The sequence below is a fragment of the Cucumis sativus genome, chromosome 1, assembly GCF_000004075.3.
Source record: "Cucumis sativus cultivar 9930 chromosome 1, Cucumber_9930_V3, whole genome shotgun sequence".
NCBI lineage: Eukaryota > Viridiplantae > Streptophyta > Magnoliopsida > Cucurbitales > Cucurbitaceae > Cucumis > Cucumis sativus.
Genome location: NC_026655.2, coordinates 10,509,798 through 10,532,473, shown reverse-complemented (window position 1 = coordinate 10,532,473; position 22,676 = coordinate 10,509,798). Strand labels below are relative to the sequence as shown.

General features: G+C 35.5%; 1 protein-coding gene across 1 annotated transcript; it reads left to right on the top strand.

The window, feature by feature from the left end:
• Positions 1-470: 470 nt before the first annotated feature.
• Positions 471-20,871, top strand: LOC101206680 (protein transport protein sec24). The gene is made up of 14 exons (XM_004139442.3): positions 471-934; positions 1,327-1,392; positions 4,266-4,319; positions 4,414-4,586; positions 4,732-4,918; positions 5,049-5,194; positions 5,272-5,426; positions 5,742-5,823; positions 5,920-6,035; positions 12,122-12,214; positions 13,928-14,051; positions 19,256-19,533; positions 19,890-20,104; positions 20,198-20,871. The coding sequence occupies exons 1-14, from the start codon at positions 607-609 to the stop codon at positions 20,407-20,409; spliced, it is 2,229 nt and encodes a 742-aa protein (XP_004139490.1). The 5' UTR covers positions 471-606; the 3' UTR covers positions 20,410-20,871.
• The last annotated feature ends 1,805 nt before the right edge of the window (positions 20,872-22,676 follow it).

Here is a 22,676-nt window from a genome sequence, read left to right as displayed (position 1 = left end):
ATTTAACATGTCTCTTAAACTCTATTTTAGAAGGAACCCTAATCTTCTTGGGTCGATCAACTCCATGTTTGGCATTGGGTGGGAGCATCATAATCGATCTAACATTGTTGGGTATTTTTCATTGTTGATGATCAGCTAAGGGATTTATTAATCCGCTAAATATTGAACTCAAAGTGTTTCAAATAAAAATGAAAGACATGTGACATGGTATATTAGTTATGTTTCGAGATTATAAGTGCAAATCATGTGTAACATGAGTTCATTTTTTTTTGACTATTTTGAAAGATAAATAAATTTGTCCTCAAACTTATTTTGTCTAACAGAAACAAGTTTAAAAATATTATTAATAATAATTTGCACATAATACAAAATTGAGGAAGCCAAACTAATAAAAGGCTTTCTATCAAATATAGAAAATTTCCCCAATTACGCCTTTCTTTATTTTTTGTTTGAGAAGGCGCTTCACAATTGGTTCATCTTACGTGGAACGCCACGTCGTTTTTCTTTTTCTTTTAGAAAATTTCCAACATACAGTCTCCGACGACCGGCACCATTTCGCCTACTGGGCTCTCGGTTTCAACGGAGAGAGCTTAAAACTCGGAGGCTATGGCTGTTAGAGCTACAGTCTCTCGTTTCCCAGTTGACGCTGATGCTCAGGAGAACTCTGGCCTTCCTTGGGGAGTTTCCGTCACCCCCTTCGCCTCCAAGGATGAGAATGGCCGTCCTCCCGCCTACGGATCCGATGCCCACCTCCTTCCCCGTTGCGAGCATTGCTGGGCTTACTTCAACTCCTATTGTGACCTTGAACATTGGGCATGGACCTGCGCTCTCTGCGGTACCCTCAATGGCCTCTCTTCCAAGGCGATTGCTCGATTCTCCAATCCTGAATCCTGCCCCGAGATGATGTCCTCGTTCATAGATCTCGAGCTCCCTGGTGAGTACGTTTTCTTCTTCATTTTTTCTTAGCTTTCTTCAGAAACAGCCTCGCCCCTGTAATTGTTTTTTTAGTTTGTAATTGTGGGATTCGTTGGATTTGGTGTTTTGTTATGGTGTGAAAAATTGAAGAACTGCTAAAGAATTGATTAGATTTATTGATGTCGTATAATGATTTAGGTTTCTTTTTGTTTCTTTGTTGTCTTGCATTCGGTTACCTGACATTCAGCCAGTGATTCTAGGCTTTGTTTTCACCACCCTCTTCCCTCTCGCTCGAATGGTCTTATTGATTGATAATTTCTTCTTCTTTTTGAAGGTTATTGATTGATAGTTGTGTTTTCCTCTGTTCTTTCTGGGGTTTACATTAATCTATTTTTTTCTCTCATTTTAAAGATGAAGGCTCCGGAGCAGAAGCAATGCAATCTCGTCCAGTATATGTTGCAGCTATCGATCTGTCATGTGAGATTTCTATAAACCCACTCATATGTCTCTGATCTAAATAGTTTTATCCATCTCTCTCTGATAGGGCATTTAAAATTGAGGCGGGTGCCAATAAGAAGCAAATTTTTATTTACTGATTGTTAAAATGAGGTTCTTCATTCTGCAGTACTGTAATTATCAAGGAAATTGGAAAATTACCAAAAACACATTACAAAGAATATCCCAATTAGAAGGAACCAATATAATGGAATCCCTGATGTCCTCTTTAGGAATTTTCTTTTTCTTCCCTATTTTGGGATGAAAGGAAACACAGACTTTTGTTTGAATAATAATATATGTTACCCTCTCCTTTTCAAATATCGAATCATACTTTCATTGGGGGGAAATGGACATTCAAAAAAACCAAGCACACTCAAAGAAGTTCCTAAAGATCCAGTTCAATCAAGCAAAATAAGACCCGAAGGATAAGTACAAAAAAGATTTAACATTGACGTACAAAGAGAGACACAGATTCTAGCAAGAGCCTAAACATCCCCATTGTCCCCCACCCTTTAAGGATCCTATTATTTCTCTTTCCTTATAACACCCATAACAGAACACAAATGTCGTCATGTGCCACAAGAATCTTCCTGTCTCAAAACAGTGGATGAAAGAGGTACTGCCCCATTATGTGACTATAATCCCCAACCAAGAAGCACGAACACGGACACAAGACACCCAACATGACACGACACGAGTAGATGCCAATTTGGGGAACACCGTCGAGTGGACAATACAATTAAGCGAAGGACCTTCAAAAAAGAAATGGATCAAGCTTCACTTCTTTAACATTCCCAAAGAGAGACAGATTCTAGCAAGAGCCTAAACATCCCCATTGTCCCGCTTCACTTCTTTAAGGTTCCTATTATTTCTCTCTCCTTATAAGACCCATAGCAGAACACAAATGTTGTCATGTGCCACAAGAATCTGCCTCTTTCAAAACGGTGGATGGAAGAGGAATTCCTCCATTATGTGACTATAATCCCCAACTAAGAAGCACAAACATGGACATGAGACACCCGGCACGACATGACACAACGAGATGCCAATTTGGGGAACACCGTCGAGAGGACAACACAATTATGCGAAAGATCCTTAAAACAAATGGATCAACCTGAACAAAGACAACACTGTATACAAGAGGCCAACTGTTCAATAGTTTGACAAATAAATCACCACAATGATTTAGAAGAACCACGAGTATTGGTCGACCATAGACAACTAGGAGTAGTACATTGCCACAGTTAGCTTCTTCCACAAAGCATCATTTTCATGTAAAAAGCTGCCAAATCTGGCTAGAGAAGTTTTTTTTTTGTGTGATAAATTTGAGGTGACCACCTCGATTTTGGCCCCCCCCCCCCCCCCCCCCCCCCACTCCTCTCTCTCTCTCTCTATATATATAAATATATATATATATTTTTTTTTCTTTTTCGGAAAAGCAAATAAAGCTTTTTCATTGGTAGAATGAAAAGAGGCCAACACTTAAAATACAAGGAAAACAAACGAAAACACCAAAAATATGAAAACAAATATAGAGAAAAATAGGACTGAGCAGGATAAATAAAATCAATCCAAATCAAATGTGACGAGGCTTGAACCTGAGCTGAAACAAAATATCCAATTCCAATCCAACGAAGAGACTTATCTTTATTCGTTTTTTTCATGAGAGGGATATTTTTATGGTAGGCTGGAGTGTTATTTTGTGGGGTCTATGGGGCGAGAGAAGTAATAGAAGCTTCAGACTTTTATTTTACTTGACTGGAGCCCCTTCTTGTAGTTTGACCCCCTTTTTGTGGGTTGAGTATATTTTATATGTTGGTGTATTCTTTTATTTTTTTCAATGAAAGTCTATCTATTTCATAAAATAGACGATATATGTATAAATAAATTAATATTAATAAAGGCGTCTTTGTTGTGTTTGTGCCCTGAATTTTTTTAAAAAATAATCTGCCACTGTGTCCAAGTTATGTTCCTTTCATGCCTCACATCAGTATCTGTATATGTGCCTTTTAGGTAGACCAAGATCTGTTCTTCAGTTTATTTTAAACATCTTAGATTTTTACACCCATCTTTGAAATGAGACACTGAATGCATCAATTGGCTTAACATTTTACCGTTCCTATGCAACATTTCTATTTTGGAATGAAGTACCCATGTGTAAGATCTTTGCTTCTACACTGTTAGATACAACTTCTTCTGCAACGAGGTAGTTTGTTTTATAATGTCATCTATTGCGTGAATACGTATATCCATTAACTTTGGTAGTTACTTTTTCTAATTGTGGAAGCCCTATATTTTATGTAGTTATCCAGCGATTCCTTTGTTAATTGTATTCTGTTCTTTACTTGACAAGATTATTTGGTAGATCCTACGCTTTTTTTCTGTTTACCATTGCATTTGTGATATGCAAATGATTTTATATGGTTTCAAACTGATACGAACGCGAAAGATGATTTGGAGTGAATAAAAGCTGATTATGGTTCATATATTGTCAAAGTTATTTATGTTCATGATTAGTTATAACATAATGGTTGACGGTTACCAGAAAACTTTGTGCTTATTTGTTAACCATTTAGTATATTTTTGGAGGACATACTACAACAGTATATTTTTCTACGGAATTGGGTCTATTCTATCGAAAATTTCCCCCCAAGTTATTTTTGAAGTGAAGATTAAAAGTTTTTATTCTCATATAATGAATCTGATTAAATAGGATGCAAAATATGAACAAACTATTGAACAGTAAATGCATTTTGAAATGTGTATTAATTAATTCATTTATTTCATCCTTTGCTTCCCTAGGAGATGCTTTTCCTATTTATCATTTTGTTTTATTTGGTTTTCAACTGCAGCTTCAGAAGAATTTTTGGAGCTCACGAAAAGTGCATTACTGGCAGCTTTAGAAGGTTTTCAAGTGTTGGATTAAAACCTTATTTTCTTTTATATCTGTAATTCTTCTTAAAGACATTTTGTTTTGTGGTATTTCAATATTCCTTGTAGCTCTTGGGCCTGGTTCACTTTTTGGTCTTGCTACCTTCAGCCACAAACTAGGTCTATATGATGTTCAAGGTCCTATACCCGTTGTGAAGAATGTCTTCATTCCCCCTGATACGGAGGGGGCCCTGCCAATTGAACTTGAAGATGTAATGCCTTTGTTGCAGTTTTTGGCACCGGTATGTGAAGGATGTTGATGCATTTTGCCTTTGTACTTCATTTAATTGATTATTTTTTATCAATTATCAAGCACAGAATCCTTGAATTTTCACTCTGTCATGCTTTACAATTGGATGGGTCTTCAATTTAACAATTTGATTGTAGGTGGAAACCTGTAAGGATCGCATTGAGGCTGCTCTTGAAACTCTTCGACCAACGACATCATGGGAGAGAACTACAGCAGCAGGTCAAGGAATAGATGGTATATTGATGGGTGGAAGAGGTTTTGGTGTGGCTATGGAAGCACTCCTTAATTACCTCGGATCAGAATATGGGAATATATTTGCATTAGGCAAGTATTACAGCGGAAAGCTCATCTAATAGTTTCAATGCTTTCAAAATACAGGCATTGAGCACTGCACATTTCTTTTTCAATCAAAGGGCATTAATTATGATGTATGGTATTGTCTTCTTTACTTCAGCTAGAATTTTTGCTTTCCTATCTGGTCCTCCTGATTATGGAGCTGGGCAACTTGACACAAGGCGATATGGAGAGCAATATGCTAGTAAAGGAGAGGATGCGGACCGTGCATTACTTCCTGAGCAGACCCCATTTTATAAGGAGTTGGTAATATGGCTAATTAAAAGTTGCTCTATTCTGTTTAGATGCTTTAAAAGGTTGTAAGTTTTCATTTACATCTACAGGCTGCAGTTGCTGTCCAAGCAGGAGTTTGTGTAGACATATTTGCTGTTACAAATGAATACACTGACTTGGCATCCCTAAAATTTCTTAGCATTGAAAGTGGTGGGTCACTATGCTTCTATCCAAGTACCGATGACTCAACTCTTCCTCAGGATATGTAAGTATCTAGCAATTTGTATTATTCTTCTTATCTTAAATTGAAAAGAAATAAAACATCCAGCACTCTGTAGCGTATGTGTTTTTAGTTATACAGCAGTTTAGGATTGACATTGCACTTGTGAACTAATGAGTAATGACACTTGACACATACTCATGATTTCCCATGTAAAGTACTCAGTGCATAAGAGTTTTCCTTCATTAGATAGAATAAGTATATGTTAATACAGATATGAAAATTTTAAACTCATACTAAACCTGCATTCTTAAATTGCTATTAGACAGGATATAGTTTTATGATAGAATTCTGTTGCAGGTATCGGATGTTAAGTCGGCCTTATGCTTTTGGTTGTGTATTGCGATTAAGAACTTCTACTGAATTCAAGCCTGGCCGTTCCGTGAGTTTGTAATGTTATTTGAATTATATATCGTTTATTTGTTGCTAACCCTTCCAAGTTTTTTATGGCATACTAATTTTCTTAACCATTTTGCAGTACGGTCATTTTTTCCCAGATCCACAATATGAAAATGTCCAACACATTATCTGTTGCGATTCTTATGCAACATATGCCTATGACTTTGAGTTTGCAAATAATGTTGGATTTTCAAGGTACGGAACAAGTCTTGCGGTATTTGTGCAATTATTTTTCCTTATTGACGAGCTTAGAAACAGTTTATAGCATCATATGTTTTTTTATAAGAAATAATTTCATTGATGGAACGAAATATCCGAGTATATCAACAAGGTCTCATTTAAAGGGAATACAAAAGATGTTTCTAATTTGCTATTATGAAAGAAAAGTTGTGATTTTGAAAAAAAGTGTTCTTGTAATCTTCTAGATATGAAATCCTAAGAAATACCTATCACAATTAATGGTGTTTGTTAACTGGCACCAAAACCTATCTAGTTATATATGAGAGGCATGCACATTTATAGTTATAGATGAAATTCAATGGAAGGCAGAAGTTCTATTTTGTTTCAATTTATTTTGAACATTAGTCTCTTTTTATTATTTCGATGAAAGATTTCCTTTCTTTTATTGAAAAAAAGGAAAACCGAAGAAAAAGAGCAGTAAACTTGAACCTGTTTGGTTTGATTGCTATATAAGATTGTTTAGGAACTTATTGTCTTGGGTAAGATATTGAGTTTCCATTGTTTGAACAAAAGTAATTTAGAAGGGTATATGCAAAAAAAAAAAAAAAAAAACCACAAAAATAAGTCACAGACTCCAATCCAACAATATAAATTGCAGTTCATAATTACCAAAAGGCAGGGCATTTGTTTGTCCTCAGTTCTCATGTTTTTACTAGTTTGTTCGGATATGATGAGGAAACTAAGGGGGTGTCAACCTAGTTGAGATGTCCGGATGCATCTACTGATTCCTAGGTTATTTTGCTCATTGTACAACTCTCTTTTACTTGAGCTTTTGTCTCATTATTCTCATTAATAAAAGAGACTCGTTTCTATTGAAAGGAGAGACAACGAGTTCACACCAATTTACGTGGAAACCTGAGTACTGGGAGAAAAACCACGATTGTTTGTTGTTATTGTTTTCTAATGAATAAAACAATAGGTACAAGGGAGAATAAATAGAGTATACAATGGAATAAAAAAGGAAAAGATTTAGGAAAATAAGAAAAACATTCCCATAATCTTTCCATAATTATTCTAGGATTCTAACAAGGAAAAAGCCTAGAAAAAAGGAAAGAATTCCAACAGTTTCCCTTAAAAAAGAATACAAAAAGGCAGGGCAATGAGTACCTATAATATTGTTTTGGAACATCAATCAAACAAATTACTGATCCTTTCTTTCCTTCACTAAGGAAATGGGGGTAGAAAGCGAAAGAAGGTTGAGGGGAGGAAAGCTTCAGAGAGGATATTGCTTTTGGCTCCAATAGGGCCAGAAAGTTTTTCAAGAGAGCAATCCATGTCTTTTTTGAAATAAGAAACAATTTCTCATTGAGTTAATGAAAAAGACTACTATGTTTAGGAGATACAATCTATCCCAAAGTGGGGAAAAAAGAAATGAATAACAAATACAACCAAATAGAGGTAAACTTTCAAACAACTACGACTGACAATTCACCTTTAGCGGTAGAAAAGCAAAAGCTACTGCAATGGTACGATAGAAATGCAGAAAGCAACCACCAACTAACAAAAGACTAACAAAGAGTGTTGATCTTTCTAAAGAAAAGACTAACGAAGAGCTGTCAGAGCATACCAAAAACTCTTCAATGATGAATGGACTAATATCCGAAGAAAGAAGCTTCTGAAGAACCAACACCAAGACACTTGAAAAGAACCAAGATGAAGGAATTCAAGATTTCCAAAGGCTTTTAACACTCAGGTCTCAGAAAGGTCTAACGGACTTGGATGATAGGAGAGTTTGGTCTTTAGAATCCTTGGACCATTTTTCAGTTAAGTCCCTTTCGAAGCACCTCTCTCATTTTTCACCTTTAGAAAAAGATTACTTTAAAGCACTTGGGAAAACCAGCAGTCCAAGGAGAATAAATATTCTGGTATGGAGTATGACAGTGGGTTCTCTAAACTGTTCTGAGACTATGTAAAGGAAGCTTCCCAATATGTGTTTACTGCCTTTAGTGTGGCCCCTTTGCTTGAAAAACAGTGAGCTCCTAATACACTTATTCATTTTCTGTCCCTTCTCATCTAATTATTGGTTTAGCATATTTTCTACGCTAAAAAAAGCTTGGGTCTTTGATGGTTCGTTAAACGCCAATGTGTTCCAATTATTGAGGGGGCCTTATTTATAAAAATAAAACCTTTTCTAATTTGGGTTAATTTGATTAAAGCGCTTCTAGCTGAGATTTTGTTTGAACGTAACCAATGCATCTTCCATGATAAAAAAGGGATTGGGTTGACATTGTAGACAATTCTAAAAGAAATGCAGCAGCTTGGTGTTCTTCAAATGCAGAATTCAAAGCTTACTCCATACGGGATATTTGCCTCAATTGGACTGCCTTCATCTGAAGAGATTCAATGCAGTTTTCCCTGATTGCTAGTTCAGAATTTGTGCTTTTGTAGTTTTGACGGGCTTTAATATGTATTTCTACCTTTTAAGTTTTTACTTTTCAGCCTTGCTTCTGTCTACCGTAGGTAGCTTATATTGTTATTTTGGGTGTTTACTTTGGTCTTTTCATGACCTTAGTATTGTTCTTGTATTTTGGACATGATGAGGGTGCTATGGGGTGTCAACCTAGTTGAGATGTCCGAGCGTACCTACTTATCCTCTCTCTCACTCCCATTTCTAGGCTTCTCTATTATTCTCAATTTATAGCTTTCTTGTACTTTGAGTTTATTAATAATAAAGAAGCTTGTCTCATTTAAAAAAAACAATCTCATAACTCTCTAAAATCTTCCACTAGAGCATGACACAAGGCCCAATAAGAAAAAAAAACCGCCACTGCTAAAAAATTCCAAAAACAGCTAACAAGGAATCAACCACTAATTGTAAAGTGGCGCAAAGAAAGTACTCCCACAATCCCTAATGATCTAAGCAAAAATCCAACTCTGATTGACAAAACAAGTGATCTCATGTGGTAGGAAGTTACCGTTGTACCTCGACCAAAATGGTGGTTGAGTAAACTTTCCAACTATGTTTTTTATTACAAAATGGTTTCCAAATGTGGTGCAAGATGAGCTAAATAACAATTATTGAACTTCAGAGAAAGGTTTCCCACAATGATTCTTTGACCTAATTAGTTTGGATGTGCGCTTTGGACTCATTTTTTAAGAAACATGTGATACTTTTAAGTTTTCATCGGAGAAATGGAAAGAGGATGCTGTTGGATCGGCTTTTGGGTGCCATCATTATTTGGCCCAATTTGTTGTACTCCAACTGTCGGAAGGTGTAGGAAGACTTGGATCACATCTTTGGAGATGTGAGTTTGTGCAATCTGTTGTAATGCTTTCGTCCAAATGTTCGATTTTTTTCTAGCTCGTCAAAGGGACATTAGTATATTGATCAGAGAGTTCTTCCATCCTCCTTATCATGAGAAAGAGTCGTTTCTAGTAGCTTATTGGGTTGCACTGTCATGTGAAGTTTTTGGGGTGAAAGTAATGAGAGTGTTTAGAGGGTTGGAAAGAGACCCTAATGATGTTTGGTCCTTTATTAGGTTTTATGTTTCTCCTTGGGCTTCCATTTTGAAGTGTTTTTTTTTTTCTTAACTATTCTATAGACACCATTTAAATATACATTTCATTTTTTTCAACTATTCTATAGACAATCTGGGTGCACGACGTTCTGTTTTAGTAATTTCACTTGGATATGTCATAAAGCTACCACAATTCACAACAATATTAATATTCTTTGAACTTTTTGACTTCCACCGGGCTGCAAATAGATCTGTTTGTAGATGATGATGAAGCCAAATGTCATGTCAAAGATTTGACAGAAAACCCACCCGAAGATGCAAGAGACCACCTTTGTTAATCTTCATTAGAATTACTTGTTGCTGAAGAAAGATTCATAATAAGGGCATGAAAGTCGATAATTTCTTCATCCTTTAACAATGTTAGATATTATATTTGATTTTTCTTCACCCATAAGCTTTAACCTCTTGGGTCAATTGGTGATTTAAAATGGTAAATAGAGCAGGTGATCTAAGGAGGTTCTATGCTCAACTCCTACAATGTTATTTCCTCCTCAATTAATATTCATCTCCACTTGTTGGGCCTTCACATATTGCAAGCCTACAGGGAGGTGGGGAATGTTAGATGATATATGATTAAATTTTCCTTGACCCATATGCTTAAGCTTTTGAATCATTTGGTGATTTAAGAAGTAATCTTCTAAAAGTGAAATTCCACGAAGAAGTTGATGCATCCCACCATGACGAAACAAAGCCTTCTGGATTATAAGAAATAACAAACAAACAAACAAGAAAAACATACCTATAAAGGGGAAAGTAATCAATCCGGAATCAAGGAAAAAGAATATTTGGCTACCATTTCCCACTGATGTGTGCATAGGACTTAATTTCTTCCAAATTTTAGAAATACTTTGTTTGGAACGAAGGTAGTATCAGTTATCTTTGTACCACATTGGTTATAATGGAATGACCAATGTGGTACTTAAGTGGTTTGACTCTTACACCAGCTAGCTTTTGGGAGGTGCTCAAGTACCTAACAATTGTATCAGAGCAGATTGTTGACGTTCTAGAAGGAAGCACCAGTGAGTGTTTTGACCGGGTGTTCTGAGTGAAGTACTATTGGTCTAGTTGCTAGGATGTTGGCTTTCCGAGGATGGGGTATCGTTAGTAACTAATTTAGTATTTTTTCTAAAATGGAAATAAACCTTTTCATTGAAATCATGAAATGAGATTAATCCTCAAAATACAATAAAGTAGACAAAACAAAAATAACCAACAAGGGATGGAACGCCTTGTCCTGCATGTAGTGTGGCTTACCTTTGTATTTAAGTGGCTTAGCTCTCCCACCTCAATAGGTAGCTTTTGGGTGTGGTTCTCCAAGGTGCTTAAGTACCACAATGATAGAACCCAAATATATTGTGATATAATCGTTAATCAAAATACAAGATAATCATTCGAGGTATTTGGACCCTCCTAATCTTGAGAACACACACGAGTCCTAATTCACTCATGCCTATCTTTCCTATTTTCCTTATCTCTATTTATAACCAAATACCATAACCAACTTCCCTAACTAATTTCTAATATATCCCTAATATCCTTCTAACACCCTAATACCATTCCTATCATACTCACCCAAAGGCTGCAAAGACTTGCGCTGTTTTTCCATAAGTATGTGAGTAAAATCGTTTGAACCATGGAGACTCACAATTATCTTTCTCCAGAAGGCATGGGGTTCTTGGACAAATCTCTCCACTTTGCGATCAGGACCAAATTTCTGTGTTTCAATGCTGATGTTGAGCCCCCTATGGTATTTGAGCTGTAGGGTAAAACTCCATCTCACATAGTGATTTACTTTGCTGCCTTAAAATTCGCACAAGCTCTAAACCGACCATTGATGGCATGAGACAAATAGACATGTAATATAAGCGGGGATGCATGAGAGGACCGAGTTGCAAAGAATCTAATGTCCATTTCTAGATGGAGTGAATTTTTTCCATCTCTCTATCTTTGTTTGAATCTTGTCAAGAATGGGTTACCAAAAAGAGATTTTTGGCATATCTACCAAGAGGAAGGCCAAGATAATTTCATGTTTCACCTTAGTTTTAGTTTGCTGGACAGAAGTGCTGGGTGTTTACAATCATGCAGTATCATTTTCCTCAGCAGTTGGTGGGTCCTAATGTAATTACTTTGTTGTCAACCCTACTATTCGTCTGTTCTTATTTTATTAATCTTGTGGGGTCTTTTCTATGTAGCTGCACTGAAATTTTCCTGCTATGATTTACAAAATTATACTATCAACCTATGTCAGCTCGACATTACGTTATGTTTCTTTACTTGGCAATTCAAAACTAGGAGTGGTCCATGTAGTATTGTTTTATGGAAAGATGTCTTCGAAGACAATTTTGTTTTATTTTGTACAAGTACTTGTTCACTTAGCAAATAAATTAGTTCACGTTTGGCCTCTTTGACTTTCGCTAGCTTCCTGTTCTTGCACATTATTTTAAATTTATAAATCCATCCTGTTAAACATTTTTATGGTGTTTAGCAGCTTAATACTAATCACTAGCCTATGATCTTATGCAGGCACGCTCCTGGGTTTCCCATTGTGCAGATTGCTTTCCAGTATACAGTTGTTGTGCCTCCTGAGGAGCTTTCTAGTTCTCTTTCATCTAGTAGGTATATCCAAAGATACAAAAGACTGTCGATTTTTAAGTTTTACTTATAAATGGATTTTAAGTTTTCCTTCTTATAATTGCTCCAAAAATCTAAACACCGTCCATTTGTCTAGTCTAACATGTGTGCTATTCAACAGGTTGACCCTCTTGTGTAAATGCATTTTTATGCTCCTAATAATGTTTTTTTTTTCTCTTTTTATTGATACCTCTGAGCATCTATTTTCAATTCTTTAATGAGAATTCTTGTATCCTTCGTTTAAAAAAAAAAAGAAAAAGAAAAAAGAAAAAAAGTGAAAGAATTGTCAATTCCTTAATGAGAATTCTTGTATCCTTTGTTTCATGAAGTGTTGAATTTCAATAGTATACTTACTAATGTGTTTATCAGTTTCACTGTTCAGTCCTCACTGACGAGTTAGAATTTTCTTGGGTTGGTTCTTTTTAACAGTTTTTTACACTAACCGGTAGGTCAGGATGTTACAACTGGCATTCTAATACTAGAATTATCATTTCATTATCTCTTGTTTGTTATATATATATATCTCAAGGCACACAAGTAAAAGAAATACCTCACAATTTCAATAATCACCCAAATTTTACATCAAACTGCCTTATTTATAGGGAAGGCAGAAAGGGTAGGATAAAAATAGAGGTTTAGGCTAAATAGGTGGTTGGTTTGAGAAAGACATAAAAATTGAGATGTGTGCTTTATTTTGTACTTTTTTTTGAGGGGGAGGGGGGGGGGGGGGACAATAGTCTTTAGAGGTATGGATCTGAGCAAGGTGTGGTCCCTTGTAGTGATGCAAGTGGTATGGTTTGGTTCCGTTATTGTGCAAAACCAGCTCATGTTCGGTTATTGTGAAAAACTGAAACCGAATTAAACAGAATTGAAGTTACACTGTTCTTTTGTCCTCAATGAAAGACAGGTTTTTCATTGAAAAAAATCCTCAACACTTTCTTAGCTCTATTTTCAATTAATTTCCTCCATAATGCAGTAGGAAGATGAAAATGATAACAGAACATAGTTTTTTGTCAATCCATTTTGTTTTCCTATTTCAGTTTAAATTTCATTATGATGGTCACGATAATCTCCAATGCAAGTTGATTCCATGAAGAAAAAGTGATGAACTTCCTATGATTCTTTTTCTCCGTTGGATTCTTTTTATCTGAAATCAGCATTTCATTGTACAGTCATTGATATGTTTCTTTGAACGTAATGTGCTTTGATTTTGAATATTCAATTAGTTTCTCGAAGTTCTTTTACTTTGACTACCAAAAACATTATCATCAATATACCCTTTCATCCGCCCTTTAGAGAAAGAGGAGGGGCTTTTTATGGATTGTTGGAGTGTATGCTATTTTGTGGAACATTTGAGGGGAGAGGAATAGTCGGGTGTTTCGTGGTAGGGAAAGGGATCATAGTAAGGTTTGGTCTTTGGTTAGATTTCATTTCATGTTCCCTTTTGGGCTTCGATTTCAAAGTCCTTTTGTAATTATTCCATTGTTGACATTCTTCTCAGTTGGTCCCCCTTCTTTTAGTTGGGGTGTTTTTGTGGGCTGATTTTTTTGTATGCCTTTGTATTCTTTCATTTTTTTCTCAATGAAAGTTGTTTTTCTCATAAAAAAAACATAATCATCGATTTTTTCTTCTCATGTCTGCTACTTATAAAATAAGTTATTTTTGGCTAGCTTGACGCATGATGGATTGTTTATACAGAACGGGACATTCCCTTAAACGAAGACTGAGGATACGAACTATACAGTTTGGTACTGCTCAAAATTTCAACGAGCTTTATGACAGTGTTGAGCCTGAGGTGGTTCTCTCTTTGCTCGTTCACAAGGTATGTTCTAATCCACTCTCAAAAACAATCTTGAAACCGAACTTTGGTTTATTCACGTTACTTTAAATTTGACCTTGAGTATATAGGTTAGATGATATCTTAAATAAATGATTGATTTAAAGTTTGAGCGGATGGGGGAAGGTAAATTTAATATTATATTATCTAAACACTCTTCTCGCTCATGGGCTTGAAATATGTATTTCCAACTAGTGAAATCAGTATTAGTTATGGAGGGAATAACATGGCAGGGGCTCGAACATAGGACATCTTGGACTACCTGCTCTAATACCAAATTGAATTTAGAAAGAATAATATTATTTTATTTCTTCTTACTTGTATAAAACAACTACAAGGTCTTCTTATATAGGAGAAAAATCACCAACGAATAAGGAAATAAATATTACAAATCTAAATGATAAATATGCACAGATTACACAATAAATTTTACAAAAGGTTTAAGGAAATTTGACATGATATCTTGTCCACCTTGATTAGTTGAGGAATGCTGAATTTCTGTGCCAACAATCTGTTATAAATATATCTAATAAAGGATTTGATGGATCCCAACTGTTCCAACTCTCAATATAGAAGGATGAAATATATGCGATATTACTAAGATGAAAAATGGCAAAAGAAAATACAGGATTCTCTCAGTCGACGGCTCCCTCTCCCTCACCTGCTATCCTATCTTTCAAGAATAAAACAGTAGGATTCTTGACAACCAAAATCGTGCCCTCTCCTTTCCTTCTCTTCTTTATTTATATTCGCTCCCTCACTCCCCTACCGTGGTCCCCCTCAGTGGATCGTGCGTCGACGCTCCACTCACCTGTGGTCCCCACCTGCAGTTGGTTACATAACCAACTTCCCCTCCTTCTTCTCTTTCCTATTCCTTCTCCTACTGTATTGGTGTATGATGGGTGGTCTAACAGGATTCACATGGTAGCATGCTGATTTTTTTACACCCATGATAAACAAACGATACGAGTTTCACGACAGCTACTGAATATAGTTTATTTTTTGTCTTGTTGGAAGGCCACTTGTTGGGAACTGTAGTAATAATCCTAGAGGCCCTTGTTCCCTTAAGGTTATGGTATTTGAGCAACACAACTGTACATACTACATTGGCAAAGTTATGTGGTGTCTGAGTAAGACCTATACAAATATTGTTTGTTCAAAAATTTTGATTTCTCTTATGTTTGAGTACCCTCAGATTAGTGGGGCTGATACCTTGATATTAGATTGTTGAATGAAGTATCTCAGAGAAGCCTTGTTAGAGAGAGAGTGACTTTAGGGAGATCAGTGTGGTAGAGTCTGCCTTTAAGAGAGGGATGTGGAATGGTAGACATTTACTCTATCCTCAAAACTGTCAATAAGGGTCATGTAAATAATAAAGGGTTTAGAGAGAATGAGTTCAAGCAATGACGACTACTTAGGATTCAATATCTTATGAGTTACCTTGACAATCAAATATAGTTGTGTTAGGTAGTTGTCTAGTGAGATTAGTTAATGAAATCAGGACACAGATTAGAAAAAAAGCCTAAGCTTCAGATTAGAGAAAAAGGCTTGTGCTTAGAAGTTTTGTAAATAAATATGATAGTATAAGAAAATATTAAATTAGTATGTAGTAGTTTAACATATAAAGTTATCTTATTTAAAAAGTTCCATTTATGAAATTAATTCAAATTAGAGCCCAATAGAGTATAACTAGGTACACTAGATTTCTTCCTTGTTTGCAATTTTTTTTTTATCTTTATTTAGTTGAAATTTCATTTATTAGCTAGCTGCATTTTATATATTTCATGGGTAGCATATCTTGTAATTTGGTATTTTGAATTTCTTTTATCATGAAAAACAGGTGGTACTATAGCAACTATAAACCTAATTTTTTTGGTATCACTTCTTTTAGTGTCCCTTTTGGCATTGGGATTTTCGTCTCGCATTGTGCACATTTGAATGTCGCACAAGACTGCCACCGGTCACATGCTGAAGACTATCGTTTTCTTCAGTCCCTCACGGCTCAATATTTTTCTTGGCTGTGTTTGTGAAATCCACTGTAGTTTACTGCTCATCTGTTGGCTGTTGTTTAGTGATGTCTCTCGGCTATGCTTGTGGCATATAGAGGCTTGCTCAAAATATACAAACTTCAAAAAGGACGGAAGAAAGCATAAAGAAACATAACCATTAAGAATTTAAGACAAATATCTTGAATAGAAAACCCCCCAAATAATTTATAACACCAAGTGGATGTCTTCAAGCGAGCTAGTTAATACGTCTTTTTTCTTATATTCATGAGTTTCTGGGCTAGCTTATGCGCACCTCGACTAATCTCATGAGACAACCTGCTGAAGGAAACCAACTGATGGAAACCAATAAATGTGTTCTTATTCAATTGATATAAACTTACTATTACAAAGAAGAATTGATATGAAATGAAAATACAGAAATTAACTAAGAACAAGTGAAAAGACTCTCCTCTCTGCCTATCCTCTCTCTCAAGGAAGAGTGCAGAAAACTACCCACAAAACCAATCTCCCCTTTTCTTCCCTCCTCAACTTCCTGTTTATAACTATCTAACTACCTACATAACTAACTACCGTTAGTGCTGTACCTACACTAATCTAGGTATCTATCACTTGCTTGACTCTACAACACATGTCAAGGAAATTCGTAGGACATTAATTCCTCGGTAGGTGGCCACCATGGATTGAACTCATGATCTATTAGTTATTGAGACCGTCTCCTTTTTTACCACTAGTTTGACTCATGATGGTTGGACTAAATTAATATGGTGAAAACCTGGCAGATGTTTATCACGGAAGATAGGTTGATTCCTGCAGACAATGTTATGAAATAATTGTTTTAACCGCTTTTATTCAAAATAATCTGGCTTTGGGATGTGGCAGATTCCATTGGGCACTTAAAGAAACTGTAGATAATAATTGCTGAAATTCAAATATTTCTTCATCCTTTAAGGGGTTATCGGATTGAGGGAATTGAGATGAGAATGGTAAGCGATACACATCTTCTTGTTTGGTCCAAGGTTTGTCTCCATTAAAATTCTTTTATCCCTTGCTGCTATTAGGAGACATTTGCTCTCTCTGCAAAAATTAACTACATCAGAGTTATTTTGTCTCTTGTAGCTAATTTAGATTGGCCACTTCATGAACTGGACGTTAAAAATGTCTTTCTCAATGGTTATTTAGGAGAAGAGGTATATATGAACCCACCATCAGAATTTGAAAGGGTACTTTAATGATTTTCTTTGGCTACAAGTTATAAAGAAACGTTTCATTAAATGATTGAAATAGGGAAAACCCAACGCCTATAGGTGAATACAAGAAATCTGTCCAATTGGAAAGATCAACTATAACGAGTAAGAGGAGACTCAAATTTACACCAAGTAAAAGTATTAGTAAGAACCTAATCCATAAATCTATCAAAAGTAGAGGAGTCCCTGAATAGTTGACCATTATGAAAAGAATGCACACACAATAGCCAACCAAAAAGTCTGCTTGTACCTTTCGAAAGGATGCCCACAAACAAAGATGCCATGAGATAAAAAATAGAATTGGGGCAGACAAAAGACTAATCAAATGCTTCCAGAATAATATGCTAGAAATGCCTCGCAAAGTAGCAGTGAGCAAACAGATGAGCTGGAAGTTCAGAGTTATGACAACACAAGGTGCCCCAAGATGGGGGAAGATGAATGTAATGCATAATTTGTTGAATGGTAAAGTTTGCAGATTAAAGAAATCATTTTACGGTCTCAAGTAGTCTTTCAAGACCTTGGTTGATTGTCTTGGAAAAGTAATTCCTAGCTATTATACCATCAAAGTCAAGCAAATTATACCATATTATGTATCTTGATATTATTCTCACATGAGTTCACTCTTGGGAGTTGAGTTTTGAAATACTTTTTAGGTTGAAGGTTGCAAGAGAAAAGTATTTTCAAAGGAAACATGTTATTGACTTACTTCAGGAGACAAATTTACTTGTCAGGCAGCAGAAACCCCTATTGAATCGAATTTAAAATTACGAATTACAAAAGTTGAAGAAGTAAAGGACAAAGATAGATACCAAAGGCTTGTGGGTAGATCATCTATTTATCTCACATGTCTAGATATGCCATTTGTAGTAAAGTTTGGTGAGTCAATTCGTGCATGCACCTAGATCCATTAATTTTGAAGCAATGTATAAAATTCCAAGTTAAAAGGAACTCAAGGTAAAAGCAGATAATTTCAGAAACATCAGTCTTCAAATTGAAGTGTATATCTGATGCATATTTGGAAGTACTATAGGTAGAAGATCTACTTCTGGTTATTCTTCATTTGTTACATGGTGTCGTAAGAACTAAGAAGTAAAAAGTTGTAGTCAAAAGAAGTGCTAAAACAGAAGTTAGAGCCTTGTATTTGTGGCTCTTTGCTTTGCTTTGTTTTGATTTTGTACTGGGAATAGGATCCTAGTTTAAGGGTTTTATTTTCGCTTCTTGGATATGATAAGGGCGCTACGGGGTGTTAACCTAGTTGAGAAGCCTAGGTGCATCTGCTGATCCTCTCCCCTGTTGCTTTTTGTATAATGCTCATGTACATTGAGCTTTGTCTCTCTATTTTTCTATATATTAATGATATTGAGATTTATCCTTTTTTTTTAAAAAAAAGGAAGTTAGAGCCTTAGCACATGAAAGTCCTGATGGTATATGGATTAACAAGATAATTGAAGAATTGAAATTGTCTCAAAAGACACTGTGGATTTATTGTGAAGGTTTCAACTCCATACTTGGCTTGTATTCCATCTACATTCCAGCTTGAGGGTAGTGTAAATTTATTCCTTAGTTGTGAAATATTTAATTGCAATTTCATTAATTAGGAAATCTCCTTTTTAATTTTTTGGGTAACATATCTTCTTTTAATTTGGTATTTTTTGAGTTTAGAAGTCTTTTATCCGGAAAAAGAATGATCCAACTGAAATGAAATGGAATTATAATAGCATATTCCATTTAGCATTCTGCAAAACAGGACTGCTATCAAACTAATTTTAAGAACGCTCACAACAATTTTCATCTGAAGTGAAATAAGGATGACATTTGGAGAGGAATATTGTTATTTCATTCTCGTTCTTTTATATGTATTTGTATGTGCTAAAAACTATAAAAGTAATCTATCACTGACATTTATGCTTTCTTTTTCATACTTCTATTTCTCAAGGTTATATTAGCTTCTTTGGAGCAAGGTGTTCGAGAGGGCAGGGCTCTACTTCATGATTGGCTTGTAATTCTCACAGCACAATACAATGATGCTTATAAACTTGTTCATTACAAAAATGGAGCTTCAGGAACTTCTCTTGTTGATGTTGCATTCTCTCAGTGTCCTCAACTTCAATCTCTACCTCGCTTGGTCTTTGCTTTACTTAGGAACCCTCTCCTTCGATTTCATGAAGAAGGTGTCCATCCCGATTACCGGATCTATCTGCAATGCCTTTTCAGGTAATTTTGTGATCATCATTATTTAAAGGAATGTCATCTCCCATTATTATGGTTGCAATATCATAACACACCTTTCATTTTTTCAAATTCAGTGCCTTTTTTCTTTGTTTTTTGGGGACAAGCCTAATTCAATGCTAATTATGTCTTAGTATGTTATCTAATCTATCTTAACCCACCCTTGATTCAGTTCTACTATTTCTTTGGTGGAGTGCGGTAATATAGAGAATTTAATACGACTTGATAATTTTGGGTTTAGCAACAGGCTAAAGGATATGTTCAAAGAAATGGATATTTGTTTTCTCTCCCGTTTCTTATGTGCCATTGTCGTTGTAACTCATCTGTCTTTTATGGTGCAGTGCACTTGAACCCAGTTCCCTTCATTGTGCTGTGTATCCAGTGCTGACATCATATTCTACCCCAGACATTCAAGCATATCCACGTCACTCATTGAGTCGTGCTGCACTGATTACAAGTGGCAGTCCAATATTTTTTCTAGACGCATTCACAACTCTAATTGTGTTTTATTCTTCCACGGCAGACGCTACGCTTCCGTTTCCTCCACCTCAAGATTGTAAGACAATTTATTGCTTTCATGTGGGAGGAATTGTACTTTAGAAGTGTGGTTGAAGTCTGATTTTCAAACTTTGCCATTTTGATTTTTCAGGTTTATTAAGAAGTACAATTAACGAGCTAAAAAAAGACAGATGCATCACTCCAAGACTCATATTTATCCGGGGAGGTCAAGATGATGCTACGGCTTTTGAAAACTATCTTATAGAGGAACAAGATGTCGATGGAAGTGGCCTCACTAGCGTCATGGGTTTTGTTTCCTTCCTTGAAGACGTCAAGCAGAGTGTTTTGGAATATCTGAAATAGACAACATTGCTTGGAATTCATCTTTCTTGGCAACTAAAACTTAAAAGCAACAAGCATACACCAAACGTCCTGATATTTCAACTACTCTCGAGTCTGAACAATGAGGAGTCTGGATCAACAATTGAGGGATCCATACGCGAATGTTTGCAGCAAATTTAGGTTTTCTTCCTAGCATAGAAGATCCCTTCAGGTGGACACAGTAATAAATATTGCTATAAGACTTGTTAGTATTGTTTTCACTCTATATTCTTTTAGCATTGTATTGCCATTGTGAAACACTGAGCTGACTGGAAAAGTAACTAGTTTTTCCTCCATCTTTTTAGTTTTTATGTAGATAGTTTGATAGGATAATTTTATTGTTGTGGAATAATTGGCGAGAGTATTTACTTGGAGATGTTGAGTTGCTTAAACCTAATCAATGCAGTAGACTTCGTGGGTCATTTACTCGCATTAACCAATCAATTCTTGTTCCGATCCTTAGAATTCGATGAAAGTTGGAGACCTGAAGAATGACCTACATTTTTACCTGATAATTCGTTATTTATTTATTATTATTGTTATTTTATGCGTTTATGGGCAAAATTATGTAATTCTGTATTGGTTATGGGCGTCACACCACACATAATGCATCTCAATTAACTCATTCAACTAGAAATTGGCACAGCCCTACCTATCTACCTCCACTTACCGATAATTTTATAATGGTTCGCACAACCCTACCTGCCTACCTCCACTTTCCAAGCTCTTCTTGAGTATACAACTCAAACTCAGACTCTTTTTATGGCTTAAAGTTAAATAATTATAATGTTTTTTTTTCAGCCAAAAACAAATTTGTTTTTTTCTGCCGTTGAGAATCAAATCTTTACATCCATTTTTTGTTTTAGAGATCAAGAGACTTTTAAAATAGTTTTGCGAGAAAAATTCTTTCAAATAGGAGTTTAAAAAGAGAGGAAAGTGAAATCTAAATTCACTTTGGACTAATTGATTTTGGTAAAAGAAAATTGATGATGGAGATTTAAACTCAAATAATTGTTACATGTACATAACTAATTTATAATATATTCTTTTAAAATCCAACAAAAGGCAAGAGGCCACCATATGTCATAAACTCGGAGTGATTTGTACCGTTGGTCTACGATTAGATCTCCTATAAGATTTACGTATACTCGAAGAGATAAGGGTAAAGATATATGTTAAGACAATAGGGAAATTGAGGAAGAAAGGGGTAATTATTCTGGTGGAACCCAACGGTAGTTACAGGAAAACATGATATAAAAGGGAGGAAGTTGGAAGGATAGGGTGTGGAGAATATTATGTTGAATGATATATGTTAAGACAATAGGGTTGATCTTCACTTGCAACAAATATTAAGAAGTTTGGAATGCAAGTCGAACAACAAAAACAAGTCGACAAGCAACAACAATAACAACTTTTACTGAAATACATTGAAGGCGTAATTATGGAAAAATCCACAGTGATGAGGGAAATTGACAGATCATATAGTGGAGCAACATTCCATGACAGTAACAGGAAACAAGGTGTCGTTTCAATGCTTGATACAGTAGAAGAGTCGAAGTCGAGCAAAGCTAACGAGGAAGATAAAATGACTAACATAAGTAAATTCAAGAAGGTTGAAATGTCGGTTTTTCAATGGTATTGATCCAGATTCTTGGCTTTTTAGAGAAAATCGTTATTTTAAAATTCATAACCTCACTGAATCAGAAAAACTGACAGTTGTTATGATCAGTTTTGATGGCCCTGCACTTGACTGGTATAGATCGTATGATGCGTGGGATTTCGCACGATTAGTGAGGGAACATTGGTAGGTTGAGTCTTGAATATCAAACAAGAGTCAATCATAGAAGAGTACTAACCATTTTGAAAGATACTTGGCGCCGGTTTCATTTCTACAACAAGTTGTGCTGGAAAAGACGTTCATGAATGGACTTAGTCCATGGTTGAAGGCAAAAGTTGATGTGTTGGAACCTGTTGAATTGACACAAAAAGATGAAACTTGCTTTGAAGATAGAAAATAGAGAATTGGTTCGAAGTGAAGTCTAGTAAGTGATTAAGTCTATCAAAAGTATCACCAAACCATAACAAGTGTATCAACTATACATAAAGTGTATCATGCTTAGTGTATTAAGTGCATTTAATTGATTAAGTGTATCAACAAAATATCAAGTGTATCAATCTAATAATATGTATCAATGAAGCTGAGCAAGTGATTACGTGTATTAAATCTATCAAAAATATTACCAAACTAT